The sequence below is a fragment of the Zingiber officinale genome, chromosome 4A (assembly GCF_018446385.1).
Source record: "Zingiber officinale cultivar Zhangliang chromosome 4A, Zo_v1.1, whole genome shotgun sequence".
In the NCBI taxonomy this organism is placed as follows: Eukaryota; Viridiplantae; Streptophyta; class Magnoliopsida; order Zingiberales; family Zingiberaceae; genus Zingiber; species Zingiber officinale.
Window position 1 is genome coordinate 33,707,815 of NC_055992.1, and position 18,055 is coordinate 33,725,869.

Genomic DNA, 18,055 nt, shown 5'->3' on the forward strand with positions numbered 1-18,055 from the left:
AGGAACTTATAAAAAGTGCTCGAAGTCAGAGGATACGAAAAGACTTTCTGATCAACTCAAGTTCTATTCTGCAAGCTGTTCGTGCTTCATCAACTCTGCAAGTCATTCCGATAGTGCCGACCGAGCTTTGACTTTCAAATCTATTGTCAGTATCTTTTATTTTGTATTGCACTTAAATTCATTTAAGATAGTAGGAGTGTTACTATCTTAAACATCTTTGTATCTGTACGATCTGCTTCTTTCCGAGGGTTTCGGGAAGAAGGGTTATAATGCTTTGCCCATTTGTGCGGTCAAGGACCGCGGGCCTTCGAGTAGGAGTCGAGCTAGGCTCCGAACGAACTAAATAACTTTGTCTCGTTTATTATTTCCGCTGCACGATTCTGATTTCAAAAAGTAAAAGAAAAGTTATATATATATATATATATATATATATATATATATATATATATATATATATATATATATATTGTGTATATTACATGGACGATGGTCAACAAGATAGCGGTGGCGGTGATGATGCGCGAATGTACCAATAGCTACAGAAGAGTGCTTCATCGTGGACAGAGGGGATAATGACCTAAGGCAGTTTCAGGGAAGGGCACACGACATCCCGATGGTCAACGAGCGTGTAGTGGTGGAATGCGGTGCTAGGTGGAGGTGGCACATTAGTGGCGATTGCACTCCAATGACAACACAAGGGGTCGCGTCGATGATTGGACACGCGAATGCGGCTACTTGGTCTGGGCAATGGTCGACCATAGCCGACGTTGATGGCAGAGAGATGCCAAACAATGTTGTCCTCCCATTGCGGAAATGTTGCGTGCCTGGAAGCAGGCAAGACACAAAGGGAAATAAGAGCAACGGTCGGGGAGCAGCGATGGCGTTGCCAGAGCTCGGCTAGAGGGTAGTGGGATGATACGTCGACGGTGATGGTTTGTGCTTGCGGGCGACGCGAGAGGGAGGGGCAGCGCACGACGCGAGTGGGAGAGGGTATGGATTGGGGATTTAAGGCTAAGAAAATTAAAAATAATTTCATAATTTAAACATTTCTTTGTTTAAATAGGGTAGCTAAAAATAGACTTCCCTTCTATTCCGTTTATCCCTATAAAATATAAAATGACTTATATAAAATCCATAAAAATTCTAATAAATTCTAAAAATTCATATAAACTTATTTTCTAATAAATTATCCACTAAAATATATTTGTTTTTCTTAAAATAATTTGATTATGTCAAATTTTAATTATTTACATCTTTATCTATATTTTTAATATATTACATGAACGCTGAGCAAAAGTTCAGATGGTCTAGAAGACCAATCTGGCAAAAGGTAATCTCTCATGAGAGGAGTATGTGAGGATACATTCCTCAAAAAGGCAATAGTAGACGTTGGTCCGACCTAGAGTTTCAGCGAAACTCAAAGTCAAGACCAGATTGTCCAGAGGCTGTCAAAATCATACTTTATAAATATTGTTTATTGCTTGGACTAACTTTTTTTTTGTAGAAAGACAAGTACTGAAAAAGGTGATCTAGGCACCAGGAAGGGATCCGAGCGCCTAGGAAGGGTTCGGCGAAGAGGCGCCCCCGAGAGGGTGCTTGGCCATGCAACTTGGCAGTCCAACCTAGAGTTGCTCCAGATTCCCGGATGACCAAAATTTGATCGACACGTTGTGCTGGAGCGCGACCACTGGTCGACTCACGTCAACGGTCTAGGCGCCCAAAGGGGGTCCGAGCGCTCAAACGTGGATAAACTTCAGGGATAAAATTTTGACTAGAGCTTGCCACGTCAGCACAGTCCAGGCGCCTCAGGAAGGGATCTAGGTGCCCATACGAGGCTATAAAAGGAGGCTTTGACCAGCAGCTTAACACATCATTCCAAGCATTTTCTGCTTCTACGCGTTGCTCTAATAGTCTCTATGACGCTCAAAAGTTGCATGCTCCGATGACCACTACACTGAAGATTTAATTCTCCAAGTCGTCGGTATTATTTTTTTTAAGTTACTTTATTCAAAATGTAATCATTCTTGTAAATTTCCGATTGATTAATATTTGCCCACCGAAAGCACTCTCACATGCGGGCCTTGGAATAGGAGTCGCCACAGGCTCCAAACCAGGTAAATATTAGTGTGTTAGCAATGTCTATTTTCCTTTCTTTCTTTATTCTGTTGTGTTTGTCTCTCCGAGTTTTTTAAACTAATGTGAAAGTCACAAACACCATTCATCATCCCTCCTCTTCCCCCTCTTCCTCTAGTGCAAAGATCCTACATATACACGATCTAGCATTGCATTTTCTATGAGAATATTGAGAAGGTATCAGAGTAATTAATCCAAGTATTGATCATTGGAGAGAAGCAAAGAAAGTGATAAGATACTTACAAGGGACTAAAGATTACATAAGATATTTACAAGGGACTAAAGATTACATGCTTATATATAAATGAACTAGTAATTTGGAGATTATTAGATATTCAGATTCAGACTTTACTAGATGCATTCATTCTGTTTATGTTTGTCGATAGGGTTGTATCTTGGAGGAGTGGAAGGCAAACAATAGTCTACTACTTCTATATTATGAAGGTTAAGTTTGTTTCTTATTTTGAGATCACTTCGCAAGGTGTCTGATTGAAGAGTTCCACGTCTAAGTTTGGAATTATTATTTCTATTTCTAGGATGTTGAGAATGTTTTTTTGACAATTTAGATGTTATGTTATAACTAAAAATAAAGAGTGGTACTCGAAATGAATACATCGACATCGAGATGCATCTAAAAAGATTTAAGGATTAAACGGTTCAAATGGGACTTGAGCTCGTAATATAATTTGAGTGTATATAAAATTGTTATATTATCAAAACTCTTATTTTGATATCTTTCTCATATTCGGAGTATATATTTAATCATTTAAGAATATATCTTAAATTGGACATAGAATAAAGGAAAATGATATATTTAAGGAAAAAAATTTTAAAAAAAATTAAAGATAGATATATAAAATGATGAGGTCCAAAAAAAAATGAAATGATGGACCATAACTTAATATATTTATTCTTGAGCTTTTTTTTAAATTTTTTTTCTTGATCATATTATTGCTCTAGAATAAATATAAATACGGTAAAAGGTCATACGTACTCCGGACGTTTCATATAGTTAACCTCCTGACAATATGTAGAAAAATAAATTAGGAAACTATAAAATTTATTGATTAAGTCGTGTTACTATATTTATAATACATGGAAAATAATACTCATTTTATTATGAGCACAGATGGTCAATGTTGTGATTGTTTCTTAAATAAAGTTTTGATGATTATTCGACTTGGATTTATTGATCAAGTGGAAGAACGAAAAACTTTAAGAATTAAAAATTAATGCCTTAAATCTTTTCATAATGCGGTCAATTATTGTAGTAGGGATCCTCTGATCCGTAAATTACGGATCAATGAATGATCCATTGCATGAGGACCATTGATTTGAATGAACTTCACTTTTAAATAAATGGGGTCCATCCAAATTAATGGTCTAAAAAAATAGATTATTTCCTGATCCATAATTTGTGGATCAAAAGATCTGTGCTTCAATTATTGAACGATTATTTCAGAAAATATTCTAAAATCGACTCAAAATGTGACCAATTAACCATATTTTAGATGACTTAATCCCTTATAAACCACTTGTAACTGTTTTCATATGAGTTACATATTTAAGGGACATGTGTATATAAAGGCGTATGGTATGTTGGGTCCTATGCCTCACATTTCATTTTTTTTTTTTTTTAAAACACCATCATATATTAATTTATCAAAGCGCAGAAGATACAAACTACATCTTAAAAAGACAGAGTCCCAGCAGGGTATAACGGCAAGATATTCAGAGTACGTTTGGTTAAGGATTATCTTCGATAATTTTAATTATCCATCTAAAGTTATCAACAAAAACTCTATTTGATTTAGGTAATGGATTATTCTCGAGTAATATTTCATGTCCGACACGTCAATAAAAGGGACATGCAACCAGGAATCGGAAAACCTCGAAAAACTAAGGGGGCGTTTGGTACGCGCGTTTTCTATTTTCATTTTCTAGAAAACACGCGTTTTCTGAAAAACGGTGTTTGGTTTGCGTTTTCCGCGCGCGTTTTCTAAAAAATTGGCTATTGTTTTCTAGAAAAATAGAGAATGACAAAAAGTCGTTTTCTGTTTTTTAGAAAACGCGCGTTTTCCAGAAAATGAAAATGAAAACGGTGCAAACCAAACGCACCCTAAAGTTTTTCTTGATTTCGGAGTTATCGAATTTTTTTTACCCAAAATATTCTCGGATAAAAGAAAAATGTGAAAAAAAGTAAAATGTAAAAAAAAATGAAAAATATAAAAAATAAAATAAAATAAAATGTAAAATTTTTTTAAAAAATAATAAAAAATGGTAAAAAAACTTTTAAAAAAATAGGAAAAAAAATTAAAAAATACAAAAAAAAACATAAAAAAAAATAAAAAAATAGGAAAAACATTAAAAAATACAAAAAAAACATAAAAAATAAAAAAATAGAAAAAGGTAAAAAAAATTAAAAAGTAAAAAAATAATAAAAAAACATTAAAAAATTTTAAAAAATAGAAAAATGTAAAAACCCCTAAAAAATAAAAAAAAATAAAAAAGTTTAAAAAAAAAGTTAAAAAATATAAAAAAATAAAATTAAAAAACTTTAAAAAACAAAATAAAAATATAAAAATATATATATAAAAAATGAAAATATAGTAAAATAGAATAGAGTTTAAATAATAATAATAATAATAATAATAATAATATTATTATTATTATTATTATTATTATTATTATTATTATTGTTATTATTATGTATAGTTGATTTTATAACTAAGGGTAATCTAGTAAAATATTAAACTAGGTTATTCATTAAAACCTTCAAACAAACATATTTTTGTTACATTACATAGATTGAACCAAATAACATTTGGTTATGTTTTATTCCCCATAACCTTGGTTATGTGATTATCTGGTACTCACATAACCAAAGTTATACATGATAATTTGAACCAAACGCACTCTTAATGGATTTATGTAGCACCATAATTTCATGCAAAAGATCGATGTACTAAGGTGAAATATTCTCTATAATTTATCTATTTATATTTATCCAAAGGCCAACGATATTAGATCATTTGGAATGAGAGTTATCATCTTTTACTTCAATAATTTATTCACAAGACAAGATTCAACTATTATCAGGTGATGCGCTTTTTTTCGTTAATTAAGATGTCTGGTGCTTACGATTTGACAAATCTCAAAGTGGACGACTCCATCCCATAAATCGAGCATCAGGTAAATTCAAAAAACTCCTAACGAGCGGTCAGCATCACAAGGAATTCAAGTGCTGTGGAAGTTTGATATGCTTGGTGAGAAAATGGAACTCTCATTACACAGGTATAAGCACTCCTATCGTATAAGACCATAACTATTAAATATTTTGATCTCCTCGGATGGATCTAATAGTTAGTACATGAAATATTATTATCATGAGATCTAAGATTCACTTATGTGTTAATCACTATTCCAAATATTAATAGTCACCTGTAATTTACCTCATCCGTGTTAGTCTTAAGACGGATTAATAGAAATACTAAGGACGAATATATTCATCTTTTATCACCATAAATATTAAATATTCCTTCTTGGCCAACTGTTTGTATTAGTGCAATTGATCCCTAATCAAATTTAGCCAAACCAACAAAGTTGATTATAATTTAAAATTTTAATGTTTAATCAATATATTTAAATAATATATTTAATAATAAAAAATAAGATATTAATTAGACATTTAATATCAATTGAATGCCACATGTTAACAGAAAGAAAAAGAAAAAAAAGAAGAAAAAAAAAATCCAAATGTCCAAGTAATTTTATATTTCTATCCTTAGATGGCCAACCCAACTCAACCGAACCGCATGAAAAACTCATACTAACCATCAGATAAATTCAAAAAGTACAAATGAACAGCAAGAAAGCCAACAGATGTTAACGAGAGTGGACTAAAAAGTTAATAAAGGTTAAAAAAAAAAAAAAAAAAAAAAAAAAAAAAAAAAAAAAAATCTAAATGAATTAGGATTGATGGAACACTTGATTAATGAAAAATCCAACAGTAAAATTATAAAATGGTTCAAATTTTAAGAGGATTTAACATTCCAAGTGGAGAATTTTTTTTAAAATAATTCTCTGAAATTTTTCCTCAAAAAAAGGAGACATTCATTCATCATCCACTATATCATGTCAGCATGGATTGCAGAGTTGGTTATGTTACAAAGCAAGTGCCAGTTCATGTTCTAACTAACAAATCATGTCAAACATCTGTTTTAGAAGGAAGAACCAACCTAATCAGAAAACATTTTGCAAACTGCCTGCTCACTCCTGCTTTTTGGACTTCTGGATCTTCACATAAGGAAAGAAGCCAAAGAGATGAACAACTTGTGGTTCCCAGCCGCGTTGCTGAGCACGGCAGAACATCAAAAATGTATTCGCAAAGTAAGAATTCAATCCCATAAGAACATGCCACCACGCATGGCCCTGAGGGTTGACATACCAATGAATTAATTTCTTGCAGAAGATTCTGTCGAACAGCCAGCATAAAGCCCCCAGTAAAAATGTCGTCACAAAGAGTTTGGCTAGCCGTTTAGCTGCTATATCTTTTGTTTGTATGTAATACTTGTACATCCGAGGGACACAGAGAAGACAAAGGATGATGTAATGTATCTTGAAACCTATTCCGAAGCGCACAATGAAATGAACAACGCCAAAGGCAGCACCATATAGGAAAAGAAAAGTTGGCATAGTGCTTCTATAGTGCCAGTCTGGTGAGTAAATAACATAAAGATATAGCAGCATCTCCCATACCATTGGAGTTTCATCACTCTGCTGTAGTCTGGAAGAGATCACAGAAGCATAGAAAATTATGCCACTATCCGACGCATAAACATGACCCAACACTTGTAAAGAATTTATCTGATAAACAAGTGCACTATAAGAAGATAGAAACTTATGTTCTTGTAAAATAAGCAGTAATTTCAAACAGTTCAAACATGAACAGAAGTGCAGGTGGTAGCACATTTAAATATGTCCTAAACCAAGAGGAAGACTGAGATGATACGAAAGACACCACTATCTAAATTTTCCAAGGTTGTTTGGCAAAAGCTTTGTGAGACAAATTTTTAGTCCAATTTTACACAAACAAAACTTAAGGCATTAAAGTTGTACAAGTAAATATCAAACTAAATTTAAGGCAGCAATGTCTCAAGAGTAAACATCATTGTCCCCATGGAAATTTTTATATTGAAATTGAAATTGAAATTGAAATCTAACCCAAGTGTGATTGAGGTCTCAAACTTAATAATGACTGTTTTTTATTTAAAATAAAAATGCAATTATGACCTGTATAGACATCACTGTCAATGATCACCATTAACTCTTTTAAGAGGAACAAACTTTCCACGGCATGCATGAAAGGCACTATGTTTTACAAGGATAAAATTCTTAAATAGAAGTTTGAAAGGCAATTGCAAATTTGTATCTTTGTAGGGTCTAGTTAAGATGGGTGGACATAAAATGTTCAAGTTTTGACATCTTAAATCCTTATACAACAAAAGAGCATGATTAAGATATTATTCAACAACAACAACCAAAGGGAGGGGTGTCGGCTATATTGATTAAGATATTATTAATAAGTTAAAAAAGGGTGGATGAAAGGGAGGGGTGTTTTTCAAGTCATTTGTGCTTGTCGTATGCCACTAGGCTTAAAGGAATATTTTATAAGATTATGTACACCCAACCAAACTGAGTGTTGATCTATTAGAAGAAAAAAAAAACATAACAGAAATAAAGAGATGTAATGCTAAGATCTATATGTGGAGTTATTAGAAAGATAAAATACTATTACTCAGAAACAATTAAATATACTACCAATAAATGAAAGAAAATGAATTGGCAAGCATGAACAAAGGCAACCATAAATCATATAGTTAGACAAGTTGAATCTATTAAAGCAGAAGGTATATATAGCATAAAATATACTGAGAGATCAAAGAAAAATATAGTTAATGTTAAAAAAAGATCAATTGGATATATCAGTAATATAGTGTTGCATAGAGCTCAATGAAGGGGATAAGATCCGACGTTCACCCATGTAGTTAGGTCAACCACTATTTTGATAATGAATTTTATAATATTTGGAGATAACATTTGTTGATGAAAAAGAAATCAAAAGGAAATAAAAATATCATTTGAAAGTGATGCAAAGAAAATACAGGAAAAAAATAATAATTTGATAAAATTACAATATGGGCATTTTAGGTAATAACTTTAACCAAACATTAGTAACCATAATTTGTCATTAATACTTCATGTTTAAGTTATATTAATTTGTATATATTAGGTATTCCTATATTAGAAGAATATATGCACTAGACATTGTAATAGTACATATATTATTTCCTAGGTTGAACTTTGAAGTGATAATAAATATTCACCCCATTCTGAAAATGGTAATTAAAATTATAAAAAAGAAAAGAAAATAGAATGCTCCCTAAGGTTTAGTTGCTTTTTCAAATTGCTTCATCTGCACTATTGTCAAAACACACCCCCAAGGTTCCCTTCCCTCCTTAATGCACACCTCTTCATAACAAGTAATGGACAACATTAGAAGTAAGCATCACTGGCGAGGGTAGCATTGGAGACCAATTACGACAGTGACAAAGAAACACAACAAGAGCACAAACAATGCTACCCAAAGGTGGCTGTCGCGTCGGCACTAAAGGTAGGGTGGGCATTTCAAGGGGTGGTAAGATAGGGAAGGTGCAAGAGGGTGGCAACGAGGGAACAAAGCTTTAAATGAGCTACAAAGGCTAGTCATTGATCAACATAGAGAATGTTAGCAGAAAGGAGAGAACTTTAAAATTAAAATTAGAGAGATAAAATGAAAGATAATTTAATTGGAATTGTAAGGATTTTAATAAATGGAAAGAAATTGTAAGAAACATCTTACTTTCTTGCAATTGTTATTAGTAAAATTTTCAGTTCAATCACTCCATGCCCATGTTCCTTAATATCACTGAATACCATGTTTACATTCCCCATCTCGAATTAACCTTGTCTCCATACTTTGCTTATTCATCAAGCAAAAAAAAGGATTTTTCACTTGTGATCATGCTTTGGGGTTCCTTGGCGCAACGGTAAAGTTGTTGTCATGTAACCAAAAGGTCACGGGTTCGAATCCTGGAAACAACCTCTTGCAAAAAGCAGGGTAAGGTTGCGTACAATGGATCCTTCCCGAGACCCCGCATGACGAGAGCTTCGTGCACCGGGCTACTCTTTTTTTTTTTTATCATGCTTTGGGGTTCCATCACCTTCATTTGGTTATCTAATGCCCCTCTCAATGCCTTTGCTCATGTTGTTAACCTCTTTGTTACTTGTAAATGAAGAAGGGGCATTTTTAAAAAAACCATATTTTGATGATAGTGAAACCATGGGGAAATTTTGAAAACAATCTAACTTTATAGGCATTTTGAAAATTTTCATAAAAAAAAACAACTATGTTTGCGTCTATTATAATCTACCAAATTAATCAAACTAAGAAATTAATGCAAAAGTAATTCATTTAAAGAAAATTTTATATCTACCAAATAAAACAATTTAGAAATGTTTACTAAAAGGTTTCACATTGATTACACAAAATTTCAAATTAATCATCCTATGCTATTCAGTTAAAAAAATTTTATATCACATAATAAACAACATAAATAATTGTGTTCACATATACAACTACATATTTTTTAGCAAAGGCAACCAATAGATTGTGCTTTAAAAAGGTTCGCAATCATTAATCCATTCTATAATGCATTTATGTTGCAAAATATCACTCATCATTAAATTTCTCATCACTCACCTAATTCATCATCAGTATATTAGCAATTCAGATTGGTTTGATCAAAAAATAATATTTTTTATTGGATTGGACATGAATTTGATCACATGAATATGTAATATGCATTCAAGATACAATCTCATATAGAGACTACCGCACTTCAGACCATAGTTATCACTATCAGTTGATTCTTAGTCAGATCAGCAGAGTTGGATCAAAGTGGATCAAGGTTAATCCATTTTCCAAGTCATAACCCTTCATAAGAACAAAATGTACTGATATCAACTCAGATCCAAGGAAAGATGCATGAAATGCGCAATGCCAAGATAGAATTGGTAGAAAATCAAACAATCTTACAAATGATTGTGGATCACAAGGGTCAAAGTCACCTTGTCATCAGTGTGAATAGCTAAGGTCAGTGTTGCCTTGGAAAACTTGAGTCATATATTTTAGTTATTAGGAAAACTTAAACCAATAGTAGTATATAACAATATTTTTTTGATATCTCTCTCACTTGAACTTGGCAATTTTCTCTTCTTGTTCAATTTCACACAACACAATATGGCTTCAAGTATGAAAAATGAGTCCAACAAGCTGGATTGGTCTTAACCAAAATCGAGCTCTATTGTTATAGCAGAGAAACAAAGGAGTAGGAGGGGAGAAAAAAAAAGTAACAATAAAAAAAATGGAGTGGGAAGGGAAGAAAGGAGGAAGAAGTGGAAACATAAGAGAGAGAAGGGAAGAATTGGAGGACTATGTCTTGATGAGGAAGATAGCAGCATTGCACATTATGGTGGTGTGCAAAGAGAGGGAGACCAAGCTAGCTTGCAACTTGGGAGAAGGTTCAGCACTGCTCCTGTATCAAGTTCAGTTCATGTTGAGACAATGAGGAACAATAGGATTGAAAGTTACATTAGGGTTATAAGTGGTGTAGAAATTGATGTGGTTCAATTCATGCTTAGATTTTCCAAACAAAAATTTGAGTTGGCTTGATTGAATAAGTTAGGGGGGTGTTAATTGAGTTAGGAAATGCAGTATATGAGTTAGAATCCATTAATTTGTAAGATCATTGTATTTTAGAGCATCCACATTAGCTTCCCTAAATACCGAATTTACCTTAAATTTTACATTTTACATAAAAAACTCTTTGCATCGACTATCCTATCCATTCCTTAAATTTAGATTTCATGAATAGTACTTCTTTAAATTTAGGAAATGAAATTCATTCCCTAAACATTAAAATATCATTTAATTTGGGAGAGAGAAAAAATAAAGGGAATGGATTGGATAATGAAAAGTAAATATTATATAGGGAGAGAAAAAAATAATAATAAATAATTTAAAAAGTGGAAGAGAGAGAAGGAAATAATAAAAAAATGAAGATAATGGAAATTTTAGAGTAACTAATGTAGTGTGTAATGAAAAATGATTACCTAAATTTTTAATAAAGTGGATGGTTTGCCCTAAATTTTAGACATATTATAGAAAAACTGGTATGGATGCTCTTAGTACTTGTGTCTAAATTTGGACCCTTTTATGATAGTCACCATGTCCTCATTTTAAGAAAATTCTAATATCTAAATTCATACTCATGTTGAATTCTCACACCCTGCATTAATATAGCTAGATAGTAAGTATATCAATAAAAACATTAAATTGGTACTCATGTTGAATACTCACACCCTATGTCAATATAGCAGGATAGTAAGGATGTCAATAAAAACATTAACTACAAAATCAAATCGATAATCAAATAATTATAAAAAAAATTATTTGCATTCTCGAATTATGGTATCCAATACCTAAAATATAGTCAAATGTATCTTAAAATATATATATATATATATGGTAAACAATAAACTATTCTAAATTATGCTTTCCCCTAATTTACTACCAATTCATCAAAGCAAACAGGAATATACATGCTTATTTTTGCTGATGGTTTTCCTATATTGTCATTATTATCTAGAAATTCAATTATTTACCAATTTTCCAGTTTCATTAATCTGATTGATCCAAGGAGAAAGATGCTGGAATTTTATAGTTGCTCAATCCCAATGCTGATTCAAATCTAAGATACTAATACCTAGACTGCATATCCTTGAGTGCATATGCTTAGTATGACTATGTGGAAACTCAATAGCACTCCACTTTATCCATCACTATTGATTCTTTTTTTTTATCCAATTAATATACCCATCCAAGTATTAACAATCTTACTTGGATTAATCTGATGCTCACAAAGAATTAAGCTTTGTCCGAAATAGTGCAATGGGAATTTGTACACAAGAATTTTAAGCCAACTATTGTTCAATGCAAACCAGAGAGGACCAGGAAATCCAAGTCTAAAATCATCACAAATATAATGTAACTCTATTATACCACCAAAGCGTTGTATTCTAAAGTACCAACCATCAATATCTAAGTAACAATCAAATAGACGGGCTTTGGAAGAATGTTTATCACAAATGTAAACCTTCTAATTCCAATTCCGTCTATGCTTTGCAACAATCAAGTTGTATTTCAACATCAAATTAAATTAGACTAGTTCTTGTAATTCAACTCATTATATGTCGGTAAACACTTAAGACAAAGGTTTAAAATTTTGAGTCATGCCGAATTTTCAGTTTATAACCGAAACGATATGGTTCAGTAAATTATTGTGTAGTGGCAATGCAATTTTAGTACTTTACATATAAATATATTAATTAAAATTTAATTTTATTACTATTTGATTATTATAAATACTTATTATTGAGTTATATTTAAGTTGTTAAAAGTCGAGTTCATATTTTGATATTATCTTATAAAATATTTGATGTCTATTGAGTTAAAGTTAATTCAAAATAAGTTAAAGTCATTCAAATAGATATAACAGGATCAAGTAGATTTAAATTTAATTTAATTTGGATTTATTTCAATCAATTTAAAATTATACTAAATTTATATATATAATAATTTAAGTCATAGCAGTAAATTTTATAAGGATATAAATTATATTATATTTAATTTTTTATTTTTCTAACAATTTGTTTCCTCCATTTTAAAGAGGTTTATTTTTTTATTTACCTTATGGATAGATAGAGAGAAAAACTTAACCATTATTTAAGAAAGAGTTTTTTCATGGATAGATGGAGGAAAAAATAAACCACTGTTAAAGAAGAGGTTATTTTCCTCTTTGTTTACCCTCATTGTTGAAGGAGAAAAAAATTAACGAATCAAAGAGAATTTTTTTTAAAAAAAAAATAAATTAACAGTTAGAAATGAAAAAATAAATACATAAGTAAATTTTTTTAAAAAAGATTAACAATAAATAAATTTCTAAAAAAGAGGATGTCTCAACCTCTCAATTGCCTCCGAGACCTCGCAGTGGACGTCGTGAGGTAGTGGCTTCATTCGTGACACTTGTCACTGCCAATCCTCAAGCGGAATTAAAATTTTTGCCGTATTTGAAAACAAGAGTCCCTCAAGAGCAAGTAAACAAGGAATGACCTCTCCCAGCTATCACAGCTATCTAGTTTTGGTTTTAGATCCTACATATCTAATCAGGTGATGCTAGCAGAATATGAAGATATGGAGAGAAGTACAATTAAAAAGACACTATTATTATGATAAGAGCTTAGAGATGAGTAAACAGACTTACACATTTTGCAGTGTGGCATGGAAGATCATGCTCCCAATTGCTAGGATCATATTGGAAATATGAAGAACACTAAATCTTTTCTCAAATCTTTGGCTTAGAGCATTTATTAGACCAACAAGTGCCAAAAGAATGCAAGGAATATTTGATATAGTGTTGTAAAATTCAGCAATATATGAAGAATATGCATAGTTTTCCTCGCATAGTTCTGTAGTGGATGTCACAGGTCCCCAAAAACTTGATATTCCAGAGTCCTCCATTTCCTTATACAACTTTGTTAGTGAAATTCAAGCTAACATAAAGAAGCCCTGCATGCACATAAAAGGGTGCTTATAGAATTACTTTACACACTAATGGCATGAAAAGAAACAGAAAAAGAGAATCATGTAAATTCTAAAGTAGGACAGAAAAGCATAAATAGCAATATCTGATAGCAGAAATGCTAATTAAAATTTCTAAAATTGATCATTTTGTTTCCATAAGTTCAACACGTACATTAGATAGCAATGTAAGCAGCATACATGCATTATCAAGTAAATAATTATGTCATGCTCCATGAAGAAGCATGTGCTAGAGTAATCCCAATTCCCAACTATGTTCTGGATAGATAGAAACATAACCGTTAACAACCTCTCATAGAAAATCTAATCAATTGCTCTACAACCAATATGAAAGGAAATTACTCCACTGTTTTCATGGGCTACATAACCAGAAGGGACCACTGGTAATAATCATCTAGAGAATTAATTGCACAGAAACTAGTTATGTACGTCCATTTTTCAAGTTAAACAATTAGAAGCTTTGATGATGGGTTCATCAAGAAAGTAAGAGCTACAAAAAAGATATCAGTTTGAGGAAATCAAGGAAAGAATATGTCCTTAGATCTACTCTTTAAACCAAACTAACATTCCAGTACCTGAATTCCAAACAGAGAATTTCTAGCACCATAAAAGGCAGTAAAAACCCAACCTAAAATGTACAAAGTTCAATCTACTAAAACAGGAAACTCATAAATAGAGATATATGTTACTTTTAGTCCATAAATTTGTAAATCCAACCAACTACTATATGTCTATAAGCTAAATATTAACAACTATAAGAATGAAGCTACAGCACTACAAAAGATGACAGAAGTTGCAAATTGAGTGAAAGCATCTTTATCAAGTCTAACTGAGATAACTTTTTATAGTAACTTTTTCAGTGTTATATCATGCAAGTCAGTACAAATGTATCAATTTTCCATGCTTGTACACTTAAGATGGGTTTGGGAATGCTTTGCCAAAGTGCTTTTGACGTCCCAAGCACCTTTGGAGTGAAATCCAGTGTTGGGTAAATTATGCCTAAAGAATTCTATTGAGTTCATGGCATTCTCAAAGCCACTTTTCCGATCTATACAAGAGAATTCCCAAAGATACTTTCACAAAATGGTGTTTAACTTCTTTCAAAACATAATATAAAAAATTTAATAAATAGTACAAACTAGAATATATAAAATTGAGTTTTGTATATTTTAGAAAATTAGTGATATAAATATAATCTTAAATTATTTTATAAAATCATATTTAATATCTGAATATTTATTATTTAAATTTATTTTATATTAACACAAAATAACAATATAACATATAAATTAATATTTATAAAGACATAAATTAGTATACAAAAATTAAAATTATTTTTTTTTGTCAATTAAAATGAATATTCATATAATAATACCTATTTATAATTTCATAATTTTTTAACAAATAACTTATAAAATAAATGCCATTTTTATTAGTCAATTTATTTCTTTTACTTCTTAAATATATACATTAAATCATATATTAAATTTCATAAATAAAATTAAACCAATAATCTAATCACTAAATAAATACGTGTTTTGAAATAATAATTACACATAAATATTACTTTGTATTGCATAGTAATAAAAAATTATAAAAAATAGAGATGCATATTTTAGTTTATTTCAAGTAATATTAAACAACTTATTCTAATCATAGTTGTTAAAAGCGAGCGCTTTGCTAACTTAAGTGCCAAGCGACGCGAGGCGTAGGTACTGTGCTGCAAAGAACTCGAAAGCATACCAGTTCTCTGAAGCGTGCGAGTCTTTGCGCCTCACGCAAAAGCGCAAGCAAGCACATTTTGTGCTTCTTCTTTCTTTTCTCTGTATGTTTTTTCTGTTTTAAATTTTCTAGTGTCGTCGGAGGCATCGCAGGACTCTTCCAGTGGCGCCGGAGGCTTCGCTGGACACTCCCAGCGACTTCAGAGGCATCACACGACAACTCCGACACTAGCAGAAGCGTCCGACGATGTCTCCGACGCAGGCGGGAGCGTCCGACAACGCCTTTGGCGTAGGTTGGAGCGTCCCACAACAACTCCGGCGCCATAAAGGGGTCATGGGCATCGCGATATCCTCGAGTAAATTCAAACTCGAACTTTGGGTATGGGATTTGATTAATTCAATCAACTCCCAACTTAAATGGGATAATTAGAACATGTTTTCATAAACCCTAATTAAATCATCTCAATAAAATATATAAAAATATATTTAAAATTTAAAAAATTCTAATAAATTTTATTAATTCATATAAATCTATTTACATTCTGTTAAATTATCTTTTACTTTTTTTTGCGTTTTTTTACTATGTATTTTTTTTAGTTTATTAATTGATTATTATTGATTTCATCACTATAACATATTCATATATATTTTATTTATTGTGCTTTGTTCCGTAAAGCGCTTTAAGTCCTAGGACCCTTGAGCTTTTTTTGCACCTGGCTTTTGACAACTATGATTCTAATTAATTACTACAGTACACCCTCACCAAACACTATACATTAGTAATTTTGAGATACAAAGTACCAAAGACTAAATTACTTTAACACAGCATATTTTAGCACAAAGCCATTTCTTAAATGCACTTTCCAAATGCAAATGGAGTGCCAAAGTCAATCATATATGGAATTACTGCATATATGGGATGCATGCCACACGTGGGGACACCTAGAGTGTTCCTAACCAAAATGAATATCCAACCCAAGTAATATATAATCTGACCTCATCCTGAATCTGATCTCAAAATGACATTACATGCAGGATATCTGCAGTTAAGCCTAACATTGATTTATGTGGCCACATGGACTTCTTTTGCAAACTATAAAAGGGGTAGACGGGAGGAAAAGACCCCTTCAAGTGTTGTGACTCAAAACAAGTGTCATCACCATGGCAAAAAATTGTATGCCCCACAAAGTTCCCTTTTATACACTAGAACCAGCTGTCCTCTAGAGATCATCTTCTAATAGTTTAGACACCAGGATTAGCATGGTAAGAATCAATTTTTTCACACTCCACAAGCTTCACCCATACAATAAGAAGATGCATCCTCAAACTGTGGCAGAGAAGTAAATAAAAATAGAAAAATTTGAAAAACTAATAAAATCGTAAGTTATTTAGTTCAATGTAGATGATCTATGGAACATTTCAAAATACAGGAAATACCAAATCTGCTCTGAAGATCTTAGTTACATTGATAAGAGTAATCTGATAGAACGACGCTCCCAACAGAATATTAAGAAAAAATGTTCGCATGAATAGAAAAAACTGAATTGTCAGCTACAAGTAAGCTGCTCAACTTCATTACGACCTACTAGACCGATCAGACAAGAATCCAAACGCCATGCAAAATACAAGGTCTGACTTGATGTCCTCACTCAAAGTATCCTCGCGTCAATATCCTTCCATTCCCCGCCGAACATTGTCTACAAGTTCCCATGGACGGATCCGAGAACCAAACGCTCCCATTTAGATCCCTCAATGCCAAAAAGCAAAGACCAAGATCCGTATAAACAAGTTTGAAACTCCTGAGAAGACAGGGATGCGCAAACAGGCAGTGAGCGGAGATGAAAAATCGCACCTTTGGCAGTCGCCGAGGGAGCGAAGGAGCGGCGATCGACGAGAGACGCGGTTAGGGCAGGGTGCCTCCACCATGTTTCTTCTTTTATTTATTTGTTTTTTATTTCCTTATATTTTAGCTTTTTGCATGTCGATAGAGAGTAAATGAGCCGAATTTAGGTGTATTTATGCTTATTTTATTTATTCAAATTTATTAATATTTTTGTTTTTGAACGAACGTAAATATTTTTTTAGTATGAATGTTTGATTTAATTACCATCGTATATATGAATTTGTATAGAGTCAATCTGGTTCCTGGGCGTAGCCGAGTCAATAATGAATGATGCAGTAGATTTACAACATAGAGTAAGGAAGTCGATGAAAAATATCTTTCCAAATGAGAGTCTTGCCTGATTTACTCCTTCCTATAGTGGGAATGGTATAGTAATTGACGTATGAAATAGTATAATCATGAGATTTAGGGTTCGAATTTTAATAAAATCGGAGTAAATATTTCCTTTATGTGTTAATCACTATTTCAAAAATTAATAGTCGCTCGTGATTTGCCTCCTCCGTGTTGATCCTGAGACGAATTGACGGAGACATTGGA

The 18,055-nt window shown here is 32.1% G+C and overlaps 1 protein-coding gene across 3 annotated transcripts; it reads right to left on the minus strand.

The window, feature by feature from the left end:
* Window positions 1-6,237: 6,237 nt before the first annotated feature.
* On the minus strand, window positions 6,238-17,586 carry LOC121969794 (alkaline ceramidase-like). 3 transcript variants are annotated; one of them, XM_042520046.1, is made up of 4 exons: window positions 17,468-17,579; window positions 17,198-17,312; window positions 13,557-13,861; window positions 6,238-6,919 (listed from the first exon to the last, which is right to left on the minus strand). In XM_042520046.1, the coding sequence occupies exons 3-4, from the start codon at window positions 13,811-13,813 to the stop codon at window positions 6,403-6,405; spliced, it is 774 nt and encodes a 257-aa protein (XP_042375980.1). In that variant the 5' UTR covers window positions 13,814-13,861; window positions 17,198-17,312; window positions 17,468-17,579; the 3' UTR covers window positions 6,238-6,402. The 3 variants fall into 3 exon arrangements, with proteins under 3 accessions (XP_042375980.1, XP_042375979.1, XP_042375981.1); XM_042520045.1 differs by lacking the exon at window positions 17,198-17,312 and having other exon boundaries at window positions 17,468-17,586; XM_042520047.1 differs by lacking the exon at window positions 17,198-17,312 and having other exon boundaries at window positions 13,257-13,861; window positions 17,468-17,560.
* Window positions 17,587-18,055: the final 469 nt, after the last annotated feature.